At 37.2% G+C, this 23,370-nt stretch overlaps 1 protein-coding gene across 1 annotated transcript in view; it reads left to right on the top strand.

Annotated features, from left to right (window-relative positions):
* Positions 1-23,370, top strand: part of LOC117196990 (catenin alpha-3-like) — a 400,466-nt gene that overhangs the window by 15,700 nt on the left and 361,396 nt on the right. The window contains exon 2 of the mRNA XM_033407647.2: positions 1,382-1,574. Coding sequence (XP_033263538.1) covers positions 1,382-1,574 — 193 coding nt within the window. The remainder of the gene's footprint in view (positions 1-1,381; positions 1,575-23,370) is intronic.

Here is a 23,370-nt window from a genome sequence, read left to right as displayed (position 1 = left end):
ATTCAAGGTTTAATTAAGAAATGGATATTTTTCACAATGTAATTTTGTATAAGGTTTTGTTTCCAAATGTAAGTGCTTAATTTCTATCTCCAAACAATGCTCTTATCATGAGATTATTCTTTTAATTTTTTAAATAAAATTTTATTTATTTATTTATTTTTGGCTGTGTTGGGTCTTCATTGCTGTGAGTGGGCTATCTCTAGTCGTGGCAAGTGGGGGCTACTCTTCGTTGCGGTGCACGGGCTTCTCATTGCCGTGGCTTCTCTTGTTGCGGAGCACGGGCTTTACGCGCGTGGGCTTCAGTAATTGTGGCATGCAGACTCAGTAGTTTTGACCCGTGGGCTCTAGAGTGCAGGTTCAGTAGTTGTGGCACACAGGCTTAGGTGCTCCGTGGCATGTGGGATCTTTCCAGACCAGGGCTTGAACCCATGCATTGGCATGGCGGATTCTTAATGACTGTACCACCAGGGAAGTCCCATGAGTTTATTCTTATTTTAAACAAATTTACAGAAGTAATACATGCTCATTATTAACATATTCAGGCAATTCAAAATATAGACATCAAAACGTCCCTCTGTTCAACTACCCCATTCATTAAGCCATTAATATAAGAAATATTTATTGAACAACTACTTTGTGATTGTTCGAGTGAGGGAGAACAAACCACGTTTCCTGTTTTCATGGAGTTTACATTTTAGTATTAGAAGGATGCCATAAACATACATGAACAAATAAAAAATGTCAGGCTCTATAAATGTTCTGAAGAATTATAACGTGTAGTGAGGGGACAGAGTGGGAGAGGGTGGGGATTGGGGTGGTCAGGGAAGGCCTCTTGATAGGGTACTTTGAGGAGGACCTGATTGCTTGAGAGGCCAACTGATTTGGGGGGAGTGTGGGAGACAGGTAAAAGAGTTTACAGAGGGCCAGAATGTAGATCATAGTAAGGATTTGGGTTTTGTCCTTCTGAAGTAACCACTGTTTTACACATTTCAGAGTGGTTCTGCACCCCCCGCCCCAACATTAGTAATCTCTATTCTTAACCTACATATATTAATACTTATTGACTTAGTTATAATTATTTTTGCCTCCCTCTTAATATAGATTGCTGGCTACAAAGTGATATAAATAATCATTTGCTATATGTATATCAAATAATATATATTGAGTATTGTGTATTTTGCATTGGTCCAATAGTAAAACTTGGTGAGATTCAATCTCTATTCCTCCTTCCTCCCTCCCTTCCTTTTGGGAATGTACCAGTAGTGTTGGGAATGAATCATGTTATTAAGAAATATTTCCTTTTGTTCTGGGCTATGATATCCCAGGGCTGTGTTCCTCTCACAATTTGTCTAATGAGTGACTTGTATTTTTCCAATTTTAGGTTACTACACTTGTAAATTGTCCTCAGAATCCTTCCAACAGGAAAAAAGGACGTTCTAAAAGAGCCAGAGTCCTTCTAGCTTCTGTGGAGGAAGCAACTTGGAATTTATTAGACAAGGGAGAGAAGATTGCTCAAGAAGCCACAGTTTTAAAGGAAGAGCTTACTGGGGCACTTGAGAACGTTCGCAAAGAAAGTGAGTACTCTGGTCCTCTGCTCAGGAGCAGACCACTCCTGATGTTAGTTACCGAATTAGATTTGAGTGTTGTGTTCTAGTTGACTTGAGTTTAGTTAGTCTTTTGTAGAGCTCTGAGGAGCTAGCTGTTGGAAGCAGAGTGGCTCTTTAGGCAGCTCCAAAACTCAGACCCCCCTCCTGGTTCTTCCTTTAGTTGTTCAGTTCCCCTCATGCCATAGTTTATCCATAATAAACAAAGAGAAATGTACACTTTTTGTCATAAAATGAGAAGTGACTAATGAGGCTGAAGACATATTTTCCCATACATAAACAAATTATAAAGTTCCTTGTAGACAGTTGGAGATGGAAGTTTCAGACCTGGCCACCTCAGAGGTACATTTTTTATTTTTCCATTATTCTGGAGGTTTAGATTTCCTAAACATAAAAATTATTTTGCATAAACTATGTATAACTCATGTTGCTGCTATGTTAGCATTACATAATAAGGGGAAATGTAGTGGGGAGGGATAAATCAGGAGCTTGGGATGAACATACACACACTACTATGTATAAGATAGATAACCAACAAAGACCTACTATATAGCATAGGGAACTCTACTCAATATTCTGTGATAACCTATATAAGAAAAGAATCTAAAAAAGAATGAATATATGCATATGTATAACTGAATCACTTTGCTGTTCACCTGAAACTAACACAACATTGTAAATCAACTACACTCCAAAAAAAAAAAAAAACCACACACACAAGAATATTACATAATAAAAGTGTATATTTCACCTTTTGATATCTTGAACAGTTTTATTATAATGAATGTCTCATTTGAAGGCTGTTTTATAAAGGACTGCACAATATTCTTTAGTTAATGGAATGATTTTATACATCAGCTTGCTGCTAGGAACTATTTTGAGAGGATAAGGAAGCAAATTTTCCTGTTCAGCTTTGTAAAAGAGACTGCGGGGTGTTCAAAATTTTCCTCTCCCCATCCCAAACATAACTTTAAGAAAATCAGGAAATTTTTGCTAATTAACTAATTAAAATGAATATACTAGCCACAATAAACTTTACGTCAAATACAGGGGAGTTTTTTTGCTATAGTTATATATGATTTATATATTAAAGGGATTCTTTGGACAATATATAGAAAACAATAATGCCTAAGATATTTTGAAATAAATTCATCATTCCTCCCTGCTCCCTACCACCTCAGACCCACTCTTTCTCCTATCTTCTCTGCTTTGGTACCACCATCCACTTAGTTACCAAGTCAGTTAGACTCTTCATTTTTATTCTACCCTCTCTTCCAATTAGCCTCCAAGTTCAACAAATTCTATCTCCTTTTGTTTCTCAGATCTGTTCTCTCATCTCCATTCCTAATGTTGCCTTCTGAATTCTGGATTACTGCCTTAGCCTTGTCCTATACCAAAGCCAAACATGTTTTTTAAAAATGAAAATATACTCATTTTACTTCCCTGCTTAAAATCATTTTAGTACCCTTTGAAGGATTAGGGGACTGTCTTTCTGGATAAAGTTCAAACGTTTACACCACAACATTCCATGATTTGGCTTCTACTATCCTCTCCCTTCTCATTTCCTGATTCTGTTCCCCTCTTAAACTTTCTTCCAAGTAAGGACTCATAGCATCTTGAATGGTACATGTTGCTTTATGCTTCTGTGCCTGTTACCAGCGATTCCCTTCACCTGGATTGCCCTTTTCACTCAGCCAATTCTTACGTAGCAAAACTCAGCCCAGGTCATCTTTCACAGGAAGTGTTTACTGACACCTTGATGCTGATATAGATGCCCTTCTTCTATGTCCTGACAGACTAGGCATCCCTCTTTCATAGCACTTACCACCCCACACACTAGACATTGATTATTTGTTCAATAAATGTAGACTCAATTTCTTGCATTTTTTTTTGGCCACACCACGTGGCATGTGGGATCTTTGTTCCCCAAATAGGGATTGAACCCATGCTCCCTGCAGTGGAAGTGCAGAGTCTTAACCACTGGCCGGCCAGGGAAGTCCCTAGACTCAGTTTCTTCAAGGTGGCAAGCACCAAGTCTATTTGATTAGCAATGCCTGACATATACCAGACACCTGATAAATGTTTATTAAATAAAAAAGGAATCTAAGCATCATTTAATCATTTTATATTATAAACATTTATAATAGTTTTATCTTTTCTTTTATGAAAAATTATCTCTCATGGTTCCTTTTCTAAGTCTTTGGAAGGAATATGAACCCTATTTGGTACTGCTTCTCTCAGAGAATGTGATCTATTTGACAATATAGTTTCCACAAGTCACGTGGCAATAAATTTGTAAGCCATTGGTCTTTCTTAGAAGGGAACAATAATTGTAATAATTGTCAAGAAATGGTATTTGCTTGTTTTAAAAAAAAGTAATCAACACTTTTAGCTCAATAACAGTAAATTATTTTAAGGAAAAGTTCTCAAAGAGAAGTCTTTGGATTCTAGGATTATGCAGTGTGTCCTTCACTATGTTCTGTTATAATGTGTGAAATACATATATATGGCATATGCTGTATACACAACAAATACATTTGGTTAAAGATCACCAAGTGCTTTATACTCTGAATCTTTTTGACAAGCTGCCCAATTGAGCTACTGCCACTAGAGTGTAGGAAGAAAGCAGTGAAATGGCAAGTGGTTCTGGAATTTGGGGAATGGCCAATGCTTATCCTATGGTTAGCAGAGATGGTGACAGTAAGAGCACTGTTCTCTAAAACTTGGAAGGAATTTTAGCTCAGTGGTGGAGTTGAAGTACCAGGAGAATGAGTTCTGATCCAAGCAATTCTGTATGATACTGGAAACATATTTTAAAATTTTCCTGCTTTCATTCTTTTTTTTTCAAGGGCTTTGTCTAGTGCTATAATGTGAAGGACTAGTAAAGAGCAAATGATAAGTTTAATTCATTTGAAAAAGTGAGAAATATTGGAAGTAGAGGATATTTTTTCTATATATATATTGACTTATTTTCAAGAAGAAGAATTTTGAGAGTAATTTAGAATTTTTTTCTAATAAAAATATAGTGTAATTTATATAGCCTTATTATAGGATTCTCTTTTATTCTGTTTTACTGCCTTTACTGGCTTTAGAGAGTCAAAGTGTTAAATAAAATGGGCATTTGGTTACCTAAAGAATATGCTTGTAGAAGATAGGTATGGATAGTATTGCGGGGTTGCGGGGGGAATGGTGAAAGGAAAGGTGAAACTGTCAAGATCCAGAAAACGTCCACGTAGTGATTATATATGGTCACTCATGGTCTTATACAATGGTTAAGTATTAAATCTGGTATTTATTTAAATAGTTTTAGCATATTCACATTACAGTTATCTAGGAATTAGCTAAGAATTGTTTATAATGTCTAGAGTATATATTTTGCCTATAGCATATTTACTACCTTTGTGTAGCCTCTGCTCCCCTACAGCAGACATTGCTTCTAAGTCACACAATTGCTTATACAATATGTATAGTTTTTTAGTGGTTTATTGAGAATGACATATATACAAAAAGTGCATATATTATCATGAACAACTCAATACATTTTCATTGTGAATACACTAATGTAACCTCCACCTAGATCAAGAAATAGAACATTACTAGAACCCTAGAAGCACCCCCTGTGCCACTTACTACTCCCTCACCTCACAAGTACCATTATCCTGGTTATTACATAAGTTAGTTTTTTTTCCCTCTTTTTGAACTTTATGTAAGTGGGATCATACAGTATGCAGTCTCTTGAGCCTGGCTTCTTTTGCTCAATGTGTCTTACCATAGAGTAGTTCATTTGTTTTCATTGATGAATAGGTCATAATTATTTATCTACTCTACTGTTGATGGATATTTGAGTTGTTTCCCAGTTTTTGGCTTTAATATACATTGCTATTATGTATGCATTACTTTTGGTGCATGAATGTAGACATTCCTGTTGGGTTTATACCTAGGAAAGAAATTGCTGGGTCATAATGTATACACTCAGCTTTAATAGATGGTACCAAGCAATTTTCCAGAGTGGATTTTCCAATTGACACTCTCATCAGTAAAGGTATAAGAATTCCAGTGGTTCTATATTCTTGCTCACTTGGTGTTAACAAGTGTCAGTGTTTTAATTTAAAGTGTGTGTGGTGGTATCCCATTATAGTTTTTTTCTTTATTTTATTTTTTAATTGAAGTATAGTTGATTTGCAGTGTTCTGTTAGTTTCTGGTGTACAGCACAGTAATTCAGTTATACATATATATTCTTTTCATATTCTTTTCCATTATGGTTTATTACAGGATACTGAATATAGTTCCCTGTGCTATATAGTAGGACCTTGTTTATCTATTTTAGATATAGTAGTTTGTATCTGCTAATCCCAAAATCCTAATTTATCCCTCCCCCACCCTCTTTCCCCTTTGGTAACCATAAGTTTGTTTTCTGTATCTGTGAGTCTGTTTCTGTTTTGTAAATAAGTTCATTTGTATCATATTTTACATTCCCTATATAAGTGATATCATATGGTATTTGTCTTTCTCTTTCTGACATGTCACTTAGTATGATAATCTCTAGGTCCATCTATATTGCTGCAAATGGCATTATTTCATTCTTTTTTTATGACTGCCATTGTATATACATACTACCTCTTCTTTATTCATTCACCTGTTGATGGACAGTTAGGTTGTTTTCATGTTTTGCCTATTGTAAATAGTGCTGCTATGAACATTGGGGTGCATGTATCTTTTTTTAAAAAAACATTTATTTATTTGGCTGTGCCGGGTCTTCATTGTGGCATGCGGGATCTTTTAGTTGTGGCATGCAGGATCTAGTTCCCTGACTAGGGATCGAACCCAGTCCCCCTACATTGGGAGAGCTGAGTCTTAGCCACTGGACCGCCAGAAAGTACCAGGGGTGCATGTATCTTTTTGAATTAGAGTTTTTTCCGGTTGTATGCCCAGGAGTGGGATTGCTGGATCACCTGGCAACTCTATTTTTAGTTTTTTTAAGAAATCTCCATACTGTTTTCCAGAGTGGCTGCACCAATTTACATTCCCACCAACAGTGTAGGAGGGTTCCCTTTTCTCCACACCCTCTCCAGCATTTGTTATTTATTTTTAAAAAATAAATTTATTTATTTATTTTTATTTTTGGCTGCATTGGGTCTTCATTGCTTCACATGGGCTTTCTCTAGTTACAGCGAGTGGGGGCTACTCTTCATTGTGGTGTGCAGGCTTCTCATTGAGGTGGCTTCTCTTGTTGTGGAGCACGGGCTCTAGGTGCGTGGGCTTCGGTAGTTGTAGCACACAGGTTCAGTAGTTGTGGCTCATGGGCTCTAGAGTGCAGGCTCAGTAGTTGTGGCACATGGGCTTAGTTGCTCTGTGGCATGTGGGATCTTCCCAGACCAGGGATCGAACCCTTGTCTCCTGCATTGGCAGACGGATTCTTAACCACTGTGCCACCAGCATTTGTTATTTGTAGACTTTTAAATGATGGCCATTCTGACCTGTGTGAAGTGATACCTCATTGTAGTTTTGATTTGCATTTCTTTAATAATTAGCGATGCTGAGCATCTTTTCATGTGCCTATTGGCCATCCGTATGTCTCTTTGGAGAATGTCTATTTAGGTCTTCTGCCCATTTTTTGATTGGGTTGTTTGTTTTTTTGTTGAGTTGTGTGAGCTGTTTGTATATTTTGGAAATTAATCCCTTGTCGATTGCATTGTTTGCAAATATTTTCTCCCAGTCTGTAGGTTGTCTTTTCGTTTTGTTGATGGTTTCCTTTGCTGTGCAAAAGCTTATAAGTTTGATTAGGTCCCATTTGTTTATTTTTGCTTTTATTTCTATTGCCTTGGGAGACCCATTGTAGTTTTAATTTGTTCTTGTTATGAGTCTTTTAGTTGTAGATATTAAAAAATCGTCTCCCTTTCATTAATTTAAGCATTTTTGATATTCAGAAGTAATTTTGATAAATTCAAGTTAATCATTTTATTCCTCTATGGGTAGAGATTTTTCTGTTTTGTAAAAAATTTTGCCTATTACGAAGTGAGGAAGATATCCTTTTGTATTGTTATCTAGAGGCTTTATTGTTTTACCTTTACAATCCATCTGGAAATAAATTTTTATGAATGGTGTGAATTAGGGGTCATGATTCACTTTTTTTTCATATGGAAATAAAATTAATCCAATATCATATAGATGCATATGGAAGTTTCTTGGTTCCAGTACCATTTATTGAAAAAAACACTCACAACCCTACTCTTTCTCAATTGAATCACTTTTACATCTTTGCTGAAAATCAGTTGACCATATCTGTGTGAGTCTCCTTTGGAACTCTCTTCTGTTCCATCGATTCACATATCCTTATAGCAATAACACATTGTCTTGATTACTGTATATCATAGTAAGTATTGAAATAAAAATTATTTTGATTTGGCTATTCTAGGTCCCTTGCATTTCCACAAAATTTTGGAATCAACTTCTCAATTTCTACAAAAAAGCCTGCTGGGGTTTCGATTGGGATTAAATTGGATCTATAGATCAATTTGTGCTGAAGTGACATTTTAATAGTAATGAGTCTTCTGATTCAAAAACATGTAATTCATTTTTTAAATGATATTGTAAATGGTACTTTAAAACATTTTAATTTTAAATCTATCTTCAAATTCATGATACTTTTTTCCTTACTTCTCTAGTCTATTTTTAATTTCATCCAGTGAATTTTTCACTTTGTTGTGCATTTTTATTTCTTTAATTTTCATTTGTTTTTTAAAAATAGTTTTTATATCTGTGAAAATAGTTTTCTTTAATTTCTTTCCAAATTCTAGTTCCCTGCTGAAATTTTGTCTTGCCATTACTTTTCTTGAACATCTCCATTACAGTTAATTTCTGTATCTGACATGTCCAATATGTGGCTCTCCTGTAGGTTTGTTTCTATTGTCTGTTTTTTCCTTTTGTTTTTTAAAGTAACTGATTTTGTCTCCTGGTGTCTTGGATAGTTTTTGATCAAATGCTGGGTATTGTGGATGAAAATTTTAGAATTAATTTTTAAAGATTATTCTATTTCTAGCCAGCCCTTACTCTTGGATGTAGCATCTCAGAGGTCTCAATTGAAAGCATAAGATATTTAACAGGACATTTCATCTTAGGCAGTCTCAGAACTCCAATTTTAACTCTCTGACTTCCTGAAGGAGGGAAAAATTCTTTGCTTAACATCTCATTGTCTCAGCTGCCATTTTTTTGGCTTCTCTCTTGTTCAGTCTCTCTGCCATTTGGTTTCTTATAATCGTATACAAAAAAGTCAACTTCAGGTGGATTTAGGATCTAAAAATTAAAAACTCAGTGAAAAATAAGGGTGAATATTTTTAAGGCTTTGGATGTTCAACAGGATTTATTAAACATGAAACAAAAAACTATAAAGAAAAGACTGACATTTTATTATACCAAAATTAAGAACTTTCTTACATCAAAAAAATTTTTAAAGAAAATGAAAAGACACTCTTAGAAAAGATATTGGCATAAACACAACAAGGGATTAATAACAAGAACACATAAAGAACTCTCATAAATCAATAAGAAAAGCAAAAGAAAAATGGACATGCAAAGGTTTTTACAGAAGAATAAGCACCAACAAAAATACAGAGATGTTCAGCCTCATTAATGATCAGGGACATGCAAATGAGATACCATTTTATACAATTCAACTGGCAAAAATTTAAAAGTCTAACGTGTTACAAAGACTTTGAAGCAATAGTATCTTTTATACATTGCTTATGGGAATGTAAATGGGTACAATTATTTTGAAAAACAGTTTTGGTATGTCACTTTAGTCAAATGCCAAAGTTCCATTTACATATGGGTATGTTTCTGAACTCAAATCAATTATATTTCTGGTGTTGTGAGTGTGTAGAAATGCAGTTGTCATTTTAAGATTGGCACTTCTTGAGGTATTACCTCTGAAATGAAACTTTGGATAGTAATTTTAAAAAGAGGAAAACATTTGAGACATGCAAACACACATGGCCTGTTTCTTTGGGATCCTTATAATGGTAAGATTATGGTACTTTATTTGGCTTATGTTAGAAACAAATTTTACAAAAGTGATGTGACACAGTATATGGCATTTGCTGTTAATATACAAAATTGCAAAGAACTAAGAATTGTTTTAACAGAGATTATACATACTTTCTATTCATAAACATTTAGGAATATGTGCTGTTCTCAGGTCTCTAATTCTAAAGATGCTACTTTTTCTAATATATAGAAAGATAAGTATAGTGATATATGGTCTATTGTGGCAGCTGGGATAACTACAGTTTGAAGTTTTGTTAACATCATGAACTGTCTTTCATAATAAATTCTAGAGATAATTAATAAACAAAGATATTATTAGTTTTGCTGTTTGGAAAAAAGATAACTAATCATCTGGATTTAGCAAAAGTCTTAAAGATTTGTCAGTTAAATCAGAGTCTTTTTCCTTAGAACATTTAAAAATAATATTTAGTTTTCTCACATAAACATTAACTGCTTTATCTTAATAATTACACAATTTTAGATTCTTAGTAAAAATTACACATTTTTAGATATAAAAGTATGGGGCCCTTAATGTATAAAGGGATAATTAATTTGAGATTTCAAGAGTGTTCAGAGAAAGGTTACAATTCAACTCTTTTGTATATTGCCATACAAACCAAGGTGCCTACACAGGTGGAGCACAGCACCTATCAAATCCCCATATATTGATACTTTGGTTTAAATTTTCTGGAGCTGGAACGTGTAGTCTAACATCAGTAGTCTTGGTAGTTTTTGCCTACCAGAGCCAGCCGTTGGAAACATGTATTGTGCCCTTCGTATTTATGTATGTCAGATGGGAGCGGACTTGCAAATTTGTTGGAATCCAGCCACTGCTAAAATATTTCCCCATCTATTTTTTTTAAAACATCTTTATTGGAGTATAATTGCTTTACAATGGTGTGTTAGTTTCTGCTTTATAACAAAGTGAATCAGTTATACAAATACATATGTTCCCATATCTCTTCCCTCTTGCGTCTCCCTCCCTCCCACCCTCTCTATCCCATACCTCTAGGTGGTCACAAACCACTGAGCTGATCTCCCTGTGCTATGCGGCTGCTTCCCACGAGCTATCTATTTTACATTTGGTAGTGTATATATGTCCGTGCTACTCTCTTATTTTGTCACAGCTTACCCTTCCCCCTCCCCATATCCTCAAGTCCATTCTCTAGTAGGTCTGTGTCTTTATTCCCTTCTTACCCGTAGGTTCTTCATGACTTTTTTTTTTTCTTAGATTCCATATATATGTGTTAGCATACGGTATTCATTTTTCTCTTTTTGACTTACTTCACTCTGTATGACAGACTCTAGGTCCATCCACCTCACTACAGATATCTCAATTTCGTTTCTTTTTATGGCTGAGTAATATTCCCTTGTATATATGTGCCACATCTTCTTTATCCATTCATCCAATGATGAACACTTAGGTTGCTTCCATATCCTGGCTATTGTAAATAGAGCTGCAATGAACATTTTGGTACATGACTCTTTTTGAATTATGGTTTTCTCAGGGTATATGCCCAGTAGTGGGATTGCTGGGTCGTATGGTAGTTCTATTTTCAGTTTTTTAAGGAACCTCCATACTGTTCTCCATAGTGGCTGTATCAATTTACATTCCCACCAACAGTGCAAGAATGTTCCCTTTTCTCCACACCCTCTCCAGCATTTATTGTTTCTAGATTTTTTGATGATGGGCATTCTGACCGGTGTGAGATGATATCTCATTGTAGTTTTGATTTGCATTTCTCTAATGATTAATGATGTTGAGCATTCTTTCATGTGTTTGTTGGCAATCTGTATATCTTCTTTGGAGAAATGTCTATTTAGGCCTTCTGCCCATTTTTGGATTGATTGTTGTTTTGTTATTGAGCTGCATGAGCTGCATGTAAATCTTGGAGATTAATCCCTTTTCATTCGCTTCATTTGCAAATATTTTCTCCCATTATGAGGGTTGTCTTTTGGTCTTGTTTATGGTTTCCTTTGCTGTGCAAACGCTTTGAAGTTTCATTGGGTCCCATTTGTTTATTTTTGTTTTTATTTCCATTTCTCTAGGAGGTGTGTCAAAAAGGATCTTGCTGTGATTTATGTCATAGAGTGTTCTGCCTATGTTTTCCTCTAAGAGTTTGATAGTTTCTGGCCTTACATTTAGGTCTTTAATCTATTTTGAGTTTATTTTTGTGTATGGTGTTAGGGAGTGTTCTAATTTCATACTTTTACATGTAGCTGTCCAGTTTTCCTAGCACCAGTTATTGAAGAGGCAGTCTTTTCTCCACTGTATATTCTTGCCTCCTTTATCAAAGATAAGGTGTCCATATGTGCATGGGTTTATCTCTGGGCTTTCTATTCTGTTCCATTGATCTATATTTCTGTTTTTTTTTGTTTTTTTGGTTTTTTTTGCGGTACACGGGCCTCTCACTGCTGTGGCCTGTCCCGTTGCAGTGCACAGGCTCCGGATGCGCAGGCTCAGTGGCCATGGCTCATGGGCCCAGCCGCTCCACAGCATGTGGGATCTTCCCAGACTGGGGCACGAACCCGCGTCCCCTGCATCGGCAGGCGGACTCTCAACCACTGCACCACCAGGGAAGCCCTATATTTCTGTTTTTGTGCCAGTACCATACTGTCTTGATTACTGTAGATTTGTGGTATAGTCTGAAGTCAGGGAGCCTGATTCCTCCAGCTCCATTTTTCATTCTCAAGATTGCTTTGTCTCTTCGGGGTCTTTTGTGTTTCCAAACAAATTGTGAAAATTTTTTTTCTTGTTCTGTGAAAAATGCCAGTGGTAGTTTGATAGGGATTGCATTGAATCTGTAGATTGCTTTGGGTAGTAGAGTCATTTTCACAATGTTGATTCTTACAATACAAGAACATGGTATATCTCTCCATCTGTTTGTATCATCTTTAATTTCTTTCATTAGTGTCATAATTTTCTGCATACAGGTCTTTTGTCTCCTTAGGTAGGTTTATTCCTAGATATTTTATTCTTTTGGTTGCAATGGTAAATGGGAGTGTTTTCTTCATTTCACTTTCAGATTTTTCATCATTAGTGTATAGGAATGCCAGAGATTTCTGTGCATTAATTTTCTATCTTGCTACTTTACCAAATTCATTGATTAGCTCTAGTAGTTTTCTGGTAGCACCTTTAGGATTCTTTATGTATAGTATCATGACATCTGCAAACAGTAACAGCTTTACTTCTTCTTTTCCGATTTGGATTCCTTTTGTTTCTTTTTCTTCTCTGATTGCTGTGACTAAAACTTCCAAAAATATGTTGAGTAATAGTGGTGAGAGTGGGCAGCTTTGTCTTGTTCCTGATCTTAGTGGAAGTGGTTTCAGTTTTTCACCATTGAGGACGATGTTGGCTGTGGGTTTGTCATATATGGCGTTTATTATGTTGAGGAAAGTTCCCTCTATGCCTACTTTCTGGAGGGTTTTATCATAAATGGGTGTTGAATTTTGTCGAAAGCTTTTTCTGCATCTATTGAGATGATCATATGGTTTTTCTCCTTCAATTTGTTAATATGGTGTATCACATTGATTAATGTGTGTATATTGAAGAATCCTTGCATTCCTGGAATAAACCCCACTTGATCATGGTGTAGGATCCCTTTAATGTGCTGTTGGATTCTGTTTGCTAGTATTTTGTTTAGGATATTTGCATCTATGTTTATCAGTGATATTGGCCTGTAGATTTCTTTCTTTGTGACATCTTTGTCTGGTTTTGGTATCAGGTTGATGGTGGCCTTGTAGAATGAGTTTGGGAGTGTTCCTCCCTCTGCTTTATTTTGGAAGAGTTTGAGAAGGATAGGTGTTAGCTCTTCTCTAAATGTTTGATAGAATTCATCTGTGAAGCCCTCTGCTCCTGGGCTTTTGTTTGTTGGAAGATTTTTAATCACAGTTTCAATTTTAGTGCTTGTGATTGGTCTGTTCATATTTTCTATTTCTTCCTGTTTCAGTCTCGGCAGGTTGTGCATTTCTAAGAATTTGGCCATTTCTTCCAGGTTTTCCATTTTATTGGCATAGAGTTGCTTGTAGTAATCTCTCATGATCCTTTGTATTTCTGCAGTGTCAGTTGTTACTTCTCCTTTTTCATTTCTAATTCTATTCATTTGAGTCTTCTCCCTTTTTTTCTTGATGAGTCTGGCTAATGGTTTATCAATTTTGTTTATCTTCTCAAAGAACCAGGTTTTAGTGTTATTGATCTTTGCTATCGGTTCCTTCATTTCTTTTTCATTTATTTCTGATCTGATCTTTATGATTTCTTTCCTTCTGCTAACTTTGGGGTTTTTTTGTTCTTCTTTCTCTAATTGCTTTAGGTGAAATATTAGAATGTTTATTTGAGATGTTTCCTGTTTCTTAAGGTAGGATTGTATTGCTATAAACGTCCCTCTTAGAACAGCTTTTGCTGCATCCCATAGGTTTTGGGTCGTCGTTTTTTCATTGTCATTTTTTTCTAGGTATTTTTTGATTTCCTCTTTGAATTCTTCAGTGATCTGTTGGTTATTAAGCAGTGTATTGTTTAGCCTCCATGTGTCTGTAGTTTTTACACATTTTTTCCTGTAATGATATCTAGGCTCATAGCGTTGTGCTTGGAAAAGATACTTGATACAATTTCAATTTTCTTAAATTTACCAAGGCTTGATTTGTGACCCAAGATATGATCTGTCCTGGAGAATGTTCCATGGGCACTTGAGAAAAATGTGTATTCTGTTGTTTTTGGATGGAATGTCCTATAAATATCAATTAAGTCCATCTTGTTAAATGTATCATTTAAAGCCTGTGTTTCCTTAATCATTTTCATTTTGGATGATCTGTCCATTGGTGAAAGTGGGGTGTTAAAATCCCGTACTATGATTGTGTTACTGTCAATTTCCCCTTTTATGGCTGTTAGCATTTGTCTTATGTATTGAGCTGCTCCTATGTTGGGTGCATAAATATTTACAATTGTTATATCTTCTTCTTGGATCGATCCCTTGTTCGTTATATAGTGTCCTTCTTTGTCTCTTGTATTAGTCTTTATTTTAAAGTCTATTTTTCCTGATATGAAAATTGCTATTCCAGCTTTCTTTTGATTTCCATTTGCATAGAATATCTTTTTTCCATCCCCTCACTTTCAGTCTGTATGTGTCCCTAGGTCTGAGGTGGGTCTCTTGTAGACAGCATATATACGGGTCTTGTTTTTGTATCCATTCAGCCAGTGTGTGTCTTTTGGTGGGAGCATTTAATCCATTTACATTTAAGGTAAATATTGATATGTATGTTCCTATTACCATTTTCTTAATTGTTTTGGGTTTGTTTTTGTAGGTGTTTTCCTTCTCTTGTGTTTCCTGCCTAGAGAAGGTCCTTTAGCATTTGCTGTAAAGCTGGTTTGGTGGTGCTGAATTCTCTCAGCTTTTGCTTGTCTGTAAAGGTTTTAATTGCTCCATCAAATCTGAATGAGATCCTTGCTGGGTAGAGTAATCTTGGTTGTAGGTTTTTCTCCTTCATCACTTTAAATATGTCCTGCCACTCCCTTCTGGCTTGCAGAGTTTCTGCTGAAAGATCAGCTGTTAACCTTATGGAGATTCCCTTGTGTGTATTTTGTTGTTTTTCCCTTGCTGCTTTTAATATGTTTTATTTGTATTTAATTTTTGATACTTTGATTAATGTGTGTCTTGGCGTGTTTCTCCTTGGATTTGTCCTGTTGGGACTCTGTGATTCCTGGACTTGATTAACTATTTCCTTTCCCATATTAGGGAAGTTTTCAACTACAATCTCTTTAAATATTTTCTCAGTCCCTTTCTTTTTCTCCTCTTCTTCTGGGACCCCTATAATTCGAATGTTGGTGCGTTTAATGTTGTCCCAGAGGTCTCTGAGACTGTCCTCAGTTCTTTTCATTCTTTTATCTTTATTCTGCTCTGCAGTAGTTGTTTCCACTGTTTTGTCTTACAGGTCACTTATCCGTTCTTCTGCCTCTGTTATTCTGCTATTGATCCCTTCTAGAGTATTTTTAATTTCATTTATTGTGTTGTTCATCATTGCTTGTTTCCTCTTTCGTTCTTCTAGGTCCTTGTTAAATGTTTCTTGCATTTTCTCTATTCTATTTCCAAGATTTTGTATCATTATTCTGAATTCTTTTTCAGGTAGACTGCCTATTTACTCTTTATGTGTTAGGTCTCGTGGGTTTTTACCTTGCTCCTTCATCTGCTGTGTGTTTTTCTGTCTTCTCATTTTGTTTATCTTACTGTGTTTGGGGTCTCCTTTTTGCAGGCTGCAGGTTCGTAGTTCCTGTTGTTTTTGGTGTCTGTCCCCAGTGGCTAAAGTTGTTTCAGTGGGTTGTGTAGGCTTCCTGGTGGAGGGGAGTAGTGCCTGTGTTCTGGTGGATGAGGCTGGATCTTGTCTTTCTGGTGGGCAGGTCCATGTCTGGTGGTGTATTTTGGGGTGTCTGTGGCCTTATGATTTTAGGCAGCCTCTCTGCTAATGGGTGGGGTTGTGTTATTTTCCTGGTAGTTGTTTGGCATAGGGTGTCCAGCACTGTAACTTGCTGGTCGTTGAGTGAAGCTGGGTCTTGGTGTTGAGATGGAGATCTCTGGGAGATTTTTGCCATTTGATATTACGTGGAGCTGGGAGGTCTCTTGTAGACCAATGTCCTGAACTTGGCTCTCCCACCTCAGAGGCACAGCCCTGATGCCTGGCTGGAGCACCAATAGCCTTTTATCCACACGGCTCAGAATAAAAGGGAGGAAAAAAAAGAAAGAAAGAAAGAGGATAAAATAAAGATAAAATAAAATAATGTCATTAAATTAAAAAATAAGAAATAATTATCAAGAAAAATATTTTTTTAAAAAAGTAAAGATACAAACAAACAAAAAAAACCCAGAAATAAAACGGCTGGATAGAACCCTAGGACAAATGGTGAAAGCAGAGCTATACAGACAAAATCTCCCACAGAAGCATACACATACACACTCAGAAAAAGAGGAAAAGGGGAAAAAATAATATATCTTGCTCCCAAAGTCCACCTCCTCAATTTGGGATGATTCGTTGTCTATTCAGGTATTCCATAGATGCAGGGTACTTCAAGTTGATTGCGGAGATTTAATCCGCTGCTCCTGAGGCTCCTGGGAGAGATTTACCTTTCTCTTCTTTGTTCTCACAGCCCCCGGGGCTCAGCTTTGGATCTGGCCCCGCCTCTGCGTGTAGGTTGCCTGAGAGCGTCTGTTCTTCGGTCAGACAGGACGGGTTTAAAGGAGCTGCTGATTCACGGGCTCTGGCTCACTCAGGCCGGGGGGAAGGGAGGGGTGCGGATGCTGGGCAAGCCCGCAGCGGCAGAGGCTGGCGTGACGTTGCACCAGCCTGATGCGCACTGTGCGTTCTCCCAGGGAAGTTGTCCCTGGATCACGGGACCCTGGCAGTGGAGGGCTGCACAGGCTCCCGGGAGGGGAGGTATGGAGGGTGACCTGTGCTTGCATACAGCCTTCTTGGTGGCGGCAGCGGCAGCGTTAGTGTCTCATGCCCGTCTCTGGGGTCCGCGCTTTTAGCCGCGACTCGTGCCCGTCTCTGGAGGTCCTTGAAGCGGTGCTCTTAATCCCCTCTCCTCGTGCACCAGGAAACAAAGAGGGAAGGAAAAGTCTCTTGCCTCTTTGGCAGGTACAGACTTTTCCTCGGACTCCCTCCCGGCTAGCTGTGGCGCACCAGCCCCCTTCACGCTGTGTTCAGACTGCCAACCCCAGTCGTCTCCCTGCGCTCCTACCGAAGCCCGAGCCTCAGCTCGCAGCCCCGCCTGCCCCGGCGGGTGAGCAGACAAACCTCTCGGGCTGGTGAGTGCTGGTCGGCACCGATCCTCTTTGCAGGAATCTCCCCGCTTTGTCCTCCGCACCCCTGTTGCTGCGCTCTCCTCCGCGGCCCCGAAGCTTCCCGCCTCCGCCCCCCACAGTCTCCGCCCGCAAAGGGGCTTCCCAGTTTGTGGAGACCTTTCCTCCTTCACAGCTCCCTCCCACTGGTGGAGGTACCGTCCCTATTCTTTTGTCTCTGTTTATTCTTTTTTCTTTTGCCCTACCCAGGTACGTGGGGAGTTTCTTGCCTTTTGGGAGGTTTGAGGTCTTCTGCCAGCGTTCAGTAGGTGTTCTGTAGGAGTTGTTCCACGTGTAGATGTATTTCTCATGTATCTGTGGGGAGGAAGGTGATTTCCGCGGCTTACTCTTCCGCCATCTTCCTCAACCTCCCTATCTATTTTTAATGGTGGGCCTCCACCAAGGCCACCATGAGCCAATAAATGAGGAGCTTTTTAATCCATCAGGGGTCCTCTAATTCATATATCTCTTCTCAAATATGGGCTATGGTATTTTATACTAAAAGAAATGCTATGCTATCTAGTCTACTAATGTAGGTGCCTAATGGCATGTTTGTAAAGCTTAGGCCAGCAGCAGCTGACAACTTGCCCCACTTTGCATGGCTCATGAGTATTTCTAGCAGGGTAGATGATGTGGCTTGTAGCTAGGGGACTATCTCCCTTCCCAGTGAGAAGTAAACAAGGAAAATGTACGCATACCTCTTGTGCATAATATATGTGTTCAGGGTATTTAAAAAAGTTATCCCTCTTTCTACATTTCCATAGTTCTTTATCTTCATGATTTGCAAAACCCTAGGTTTGCACTTTTTTTTTCCCAGCAGGAATTAGGAATGAAGACTTACTATCATCCATATTAGTCAGAGAAAACAATTACTTCTAGAAACGGTTATTCCTGGAAAATTGTATCTTGAAAGTGTAATTAGTCTTCCTATCAGAATACTTGAGTACTCAAACAACGAATGCCATTATAGAATTTACAATATTGAACCTTTAAAATGGTACCTATTGCCTTCCTGATTATTCAATGCATTTTTTTTTTTTTTTTGCAGAGGGAAATAAATTGTTTTCTAGGGGAAGTAGAGATTTAAGGAAATTTATTGGTGTCCATTTCAGGTGACCTGAGTTGAAAGATCTTATCTTTTGAAACTCAGATCTATGGAACTTTTTTTTTTTTTTTGGTTGGTTTTCGCTTTCTCTTTCTCTCTTTTTTTAAAATTTTAGTCCTTTTACTGATTGATTAATTGATTGGCCATGCCACATGGCTTGTGGGGATCTTAGTTCCCTGACCAGGGATTGAACCCTGGCAGTGAGAGCTCGGAGTCCTAGCCACTGGACCACCAGGGAATTCCCTATGGAACATTTTTTAATAAAAGAAAATAGCAGTTCATTTTTAGTTAACCATGCCTAAGTAACAGGTTAGCCCCAACCACTCTGCTCAACAATGTTGCAGTTAGGACTTAGATAAAATGTTTGGTATTTACCACCACTTTCTCACAGTCTATATATGGTTTCAAAGGCAACAGCTGCTGCCTTGTTATTTCCATCTATTGCTACGTTGATGTTGTGTGTATTTAACTGTTATTATAAGAGTGTTCTTAGATAAGTATAAAGTCACGAATACTATAATCTTTTCAGCCAAGTACAGTGTGCTTTAGGAATTGCAGTTCATTCTTCATTAGAAAGAGGATGATGAACTCTTGTTCAAACACATTTTAACATGCATGCATGGTGTCTTGTAGCTGGCAGAATGTTTATGGAAACACTTCCATTGAAGACTGATGAGCTAATTAGCTACATTGCTTGTAAACTACTAATTGCTGGAAAATACTCAACATGGCATCCCTTAGCATTCACTGGAAAAATCTGCAGCAGACTTTTTTAAAATTGAAGTATAGTTGATTTACAATATTGTGTTGGTTTCAGGTATACAGCAAAAGTGATTCAGTTATATATATGTTTTCAGATTGTATTCCATTATAGGTTATTATAAGATATTGAATATAATTCTCTGTGCTATACGGTAAATCTTTGTTGCTTATCTGTTTTATGTATAGTAGTTTGTTAATCCCAGCAGCAGGCTTTTCTTATGGTGCATTTGATATCCTCAGCAAACTCTTCAGAGTCACCCATCTTGAAGTGTTGTGTAGGCAGTTGGGAAGTACTTAATGTGTGTGTGCAGCCATCTCAATTTCAATCACATGATATGCTGGACCTATGACATACAGACAAACTGATTTTTTGAGAAATACCAGTCATGTCAGTTTTGAAAGTAAGAGAAATTCTGTAACCTATATACCGTTTACTTTGATGTATAATTCAAAGACAGGAGCAAAGATTAAATGCATGTTAACAGATTAATTTGTAAGTGATGAGCCCTAGAAACTAAAATTTGGTCTGAAACCTCAGCTAGTAGAGTCTGAAATCAAAGGCATGATTCATATATTAGCCATAGCTTTGTTAGTGTGGCACTTTGCTAGAGGGCTGGTACTGTGCTGTAGTTATTTCATAAGCGTGTGTAAAGGTAACTGAGTAGGTGTAATGCTGACAAGTAATCTAAAGTTTATGCTTGGGGATTCCCTGGCGGTCCAGTGGTTAAGACTCTGTGCTTCCACTGCAGGGGGCACGGGTTCGATCCCTGGTCGGGGAATTAAGATCCTGCATGCTGTGCAGCCAAAAAAAAAAAAAGTTTATGCTCATGGAAAACAGGTCTGAACATTATTGTTTTGTTTCCAACTCAAGTGTTAAAGAGTGCATTAAGCTGTTAACAATTTCTCAGGGTCAGCAATAAGTATCTTAGAATTTCTGTCCTTGACTTTTTCTTCTCATCTTTCTTCAGTTTCAAAGAAAGTGGTGTTCCTTTTTACACTTTAAAACTAATCTTTCCAATCATTACTTGGATCCTAGCTCATTCCTTCTTCTCTCTTGAGAGACTTTTATTCTACAATTATCTTTTTTTTTCCTCTAGGCTGTACATTCATATTCCTTTTTACTGGTTCTTCACTCATATTAGCTTACCCCTGCCTGATGGCTGGCAAATATTTAATAAAAATTGCATTTCCTTTTAGTCTATAGTACTTTCTTCTTAACTCCTAATGCTATTTTACCTTGTCTATTTTTCTGCTTTGACCTAGTTGTTTAATACAATTAATTTGCACAAATTTATTATTTACTTTTAATTTTCTAATTAATTTATTTTAATACATCTTTATTGGAGTATAATTGCTTCACAATACTGTGCTAGTTTCTGTTGTACAACAAAGTGAATCAGCCATATGCATACATATATCCCCATATCCCCTCCCTCCCACCCTCCCTATCCCACCCCTCTAGGTCGTTGCAAAGCACCGAACTGATCTCCCTGTGCTATGCAGCTGCTTCCCACTAGTTATCTATTTTACATTTGGTAGTGTATATATGTTGATGCCACTCTCACTTCGCCCCAGCTTCCCCCACCCCCTCCGTGTCCTCAGGCGCATTCTCTATGTCTACGTCTTTATTCCCGCCCTGCCACTAGGTTCATCAGTACCTTTTTTTTTAGATTCCATATATATGTGTTAGCAGACGGTATTTGTTTTTCTCTTTCTGACTTACTTCACTCTGTATGACACTCTAGGTCCATCCACATCACTATAACTTAATTTCATTTCTTTTTATGGCTGAGTAATATTCCATTGTATATATGTGCCACAGCTTCTTTATCCATTCATAGGTCGATGGACATTTAGGTTGCTTCCATGACCTGGCTATTGTAAATAGTGCTACAATGAACATTGTGGTACATGACTCTTTTTGAACTATGGTTTTCTCAGGGTATATGCCCAGTAGTGGGATTGCTGGGTCGTATGGTAGTTGTATTTGTAGGTTTTTAAGGAACCTCCATAGCGTTCTCCATAGTGGCTGTATCAATTTACGTTCCCACCAACATTGCAGGAGGATTCCCTTTTCACCACACCCTCTCCAGCGTTTATTGTTTCTAGATTTTTTGATAATGGCCATTCTGACTGGTGTGAGGTGATACCTCATTGTAGTTTTGATTTGCATTTCTCTAACGATTAGTGATGTTGAGCATCTTTTCATGTGTTTGTTGGCAATCTGTGTATCTTCTTTGGAGAAATGTCTGTTTAGGCCTTCTGCCCATTTTTGGATTGGGTTGTTTGTTTTTTTGATATTGAGCTCCATGAGCTGTTTGTGTATTTTGGAGATTAATCCTTTGTCCGTGTTTCATTTGCAAATATTTTCTCCCATTCTGAGGGTTGTCTTTTCATCTTGTTTATGGTTTCTTTTGCTGTGCAAAAGCTTTAAAGTTTAATTAGGTCCCATTTGTTTATTTTTGTTTTTATTTCCATTACTCTAGGAGGTGGGTCAAAAAAGAACTTGCTGTGGTTTATGTCAAAGATTGTTTTTCCTTTGTTTTCCTCTAAGGGTTTTATAGTGTCTGGTCTTACATTTAGGTCTTTAATCCATTTTGAGTTTATTTTTGTGTTAGGTAGTGTTCTAATTTCATCTTTTTACATGTAGCTGTCCAGTTTTCTGAGCATCACTTATTGAAGAGGCTGTCTTTTCTCCATTGTATGTTCTTGCCTCCTTTGTCATAAATTAGGTGACTCTATGTGCGTGGGTTTATCTCTGGGCTTTCTATTCTGTGCCATTGATCTGTATTTCTGTTTTTGTGCCAATACCATACTGTCTTGATTACTGTAGCTTCATAGTATAGTTTGAAGTCGGTGAGCCTGATTCCTCCAACACTGTTATACTTTCTCAAGCTTGCTTTGGCTATTTGGAGTCTTTTGTTTCCATACGAATTGTAAAATTTTTGTTCTAATTCTGTGAAGAATGCCATTGGTTGTTTGATAGGGATTGCATTGAATCTGTAGATTGCTTTGGGTAGTATAGTCATTTTCACAGTATTGATACTTCCAATCCAAAAATATGCTATATTTCTTCATCTGTTTATGTCATCCTTGATTTCTTTCATTAGGGTTTTATATTTTTTGGGGTACAAGTCTTTTGTCTCCTTAGGTAGGTTTATTCCTAGGTATTTTTTTCTTTTTGTTGCTATGGTAAATGGGATTGTTTCCTTAATTTCTCCTTCTGATTTTTCATTGTTAGTGTATAGGAATGCAAGAGATTTCTGTGCATTAATTTTGTACCCTGCTACCTTACCAAATTCATTGATTAGTTCTAGTAGTTTTCTGGTGGCATCTTTAGGATTTCCTATGTATAGTATCATGTCATCTGCAAATAGTGACAGTTTTACTTCTTCTTTTCCAATTTGGATTCCTATTATTTCTTTTTCTTCTCTGATTGCCATGGCTAAAACTTCCAAAAGAATGTTTTATAAGGCTGGCGAGAGTGGACATCCTTGTCTTGTTCCTGATCCTAGTGAAAATGCTTTCAGTTTTTCACTATTGAGTATGATGTTTGCTGTGGGTTTGTCATATATGGGCTTTATTATGTTGAAGTAGCTTCCCTCTATGCCCATTTTCTGAAGAGTTTTTTAGCATAAATCAGTGTTGAGTTTTGTCAAAAGCTCTTTCTTCATCTATTGAGATGATCATATGGTTTTTATTCCTTAATTTGTCTATAGGGTTTATCACATTGATTGATTTGCATATGTTGATGAATCCTTGCATCCCTGGGATAAATCCCACTTGATCATGGTGTTATTATCCTTTTAATATGTTGTTGGATTCTGTTTGCTAGTATTTTGTTGAGGATCTTGCATCTATGTTCATCAGTGATATTGGTCTATAATTTTCTTCTTTTTGTGATATCTTTTTTCTGGTTTGGGTATCAGGGTGATGGTTGTTTTGTAGAATGAATTTGGGAGTGTTCCTCCCTCTGCAATTTTTTGGAAGAGTTTCAGAAGGATCGATGTTTGCTCTTCTCTAAATGTT

The sequence above is a fragment of the Orcinus orca genome, chromosome 14, assembly GCF_937001465.1.
Source record: "Orcinus orca chromosome 14, mOrcOrc1.1, whole genome shotgun sequence".
Classification (NCBI taxonomy): Eukaryota; Metazoa; Chordata; class Mammalia; order Artiodactyla; family Delphinidae; genus Orcinus; species Orcinus orca.
The sequence above is the reverse complement of the archived record's forward strand: the minus strand, read 5'-3'. Positions and strand labels throughout refer to the sequence as shown.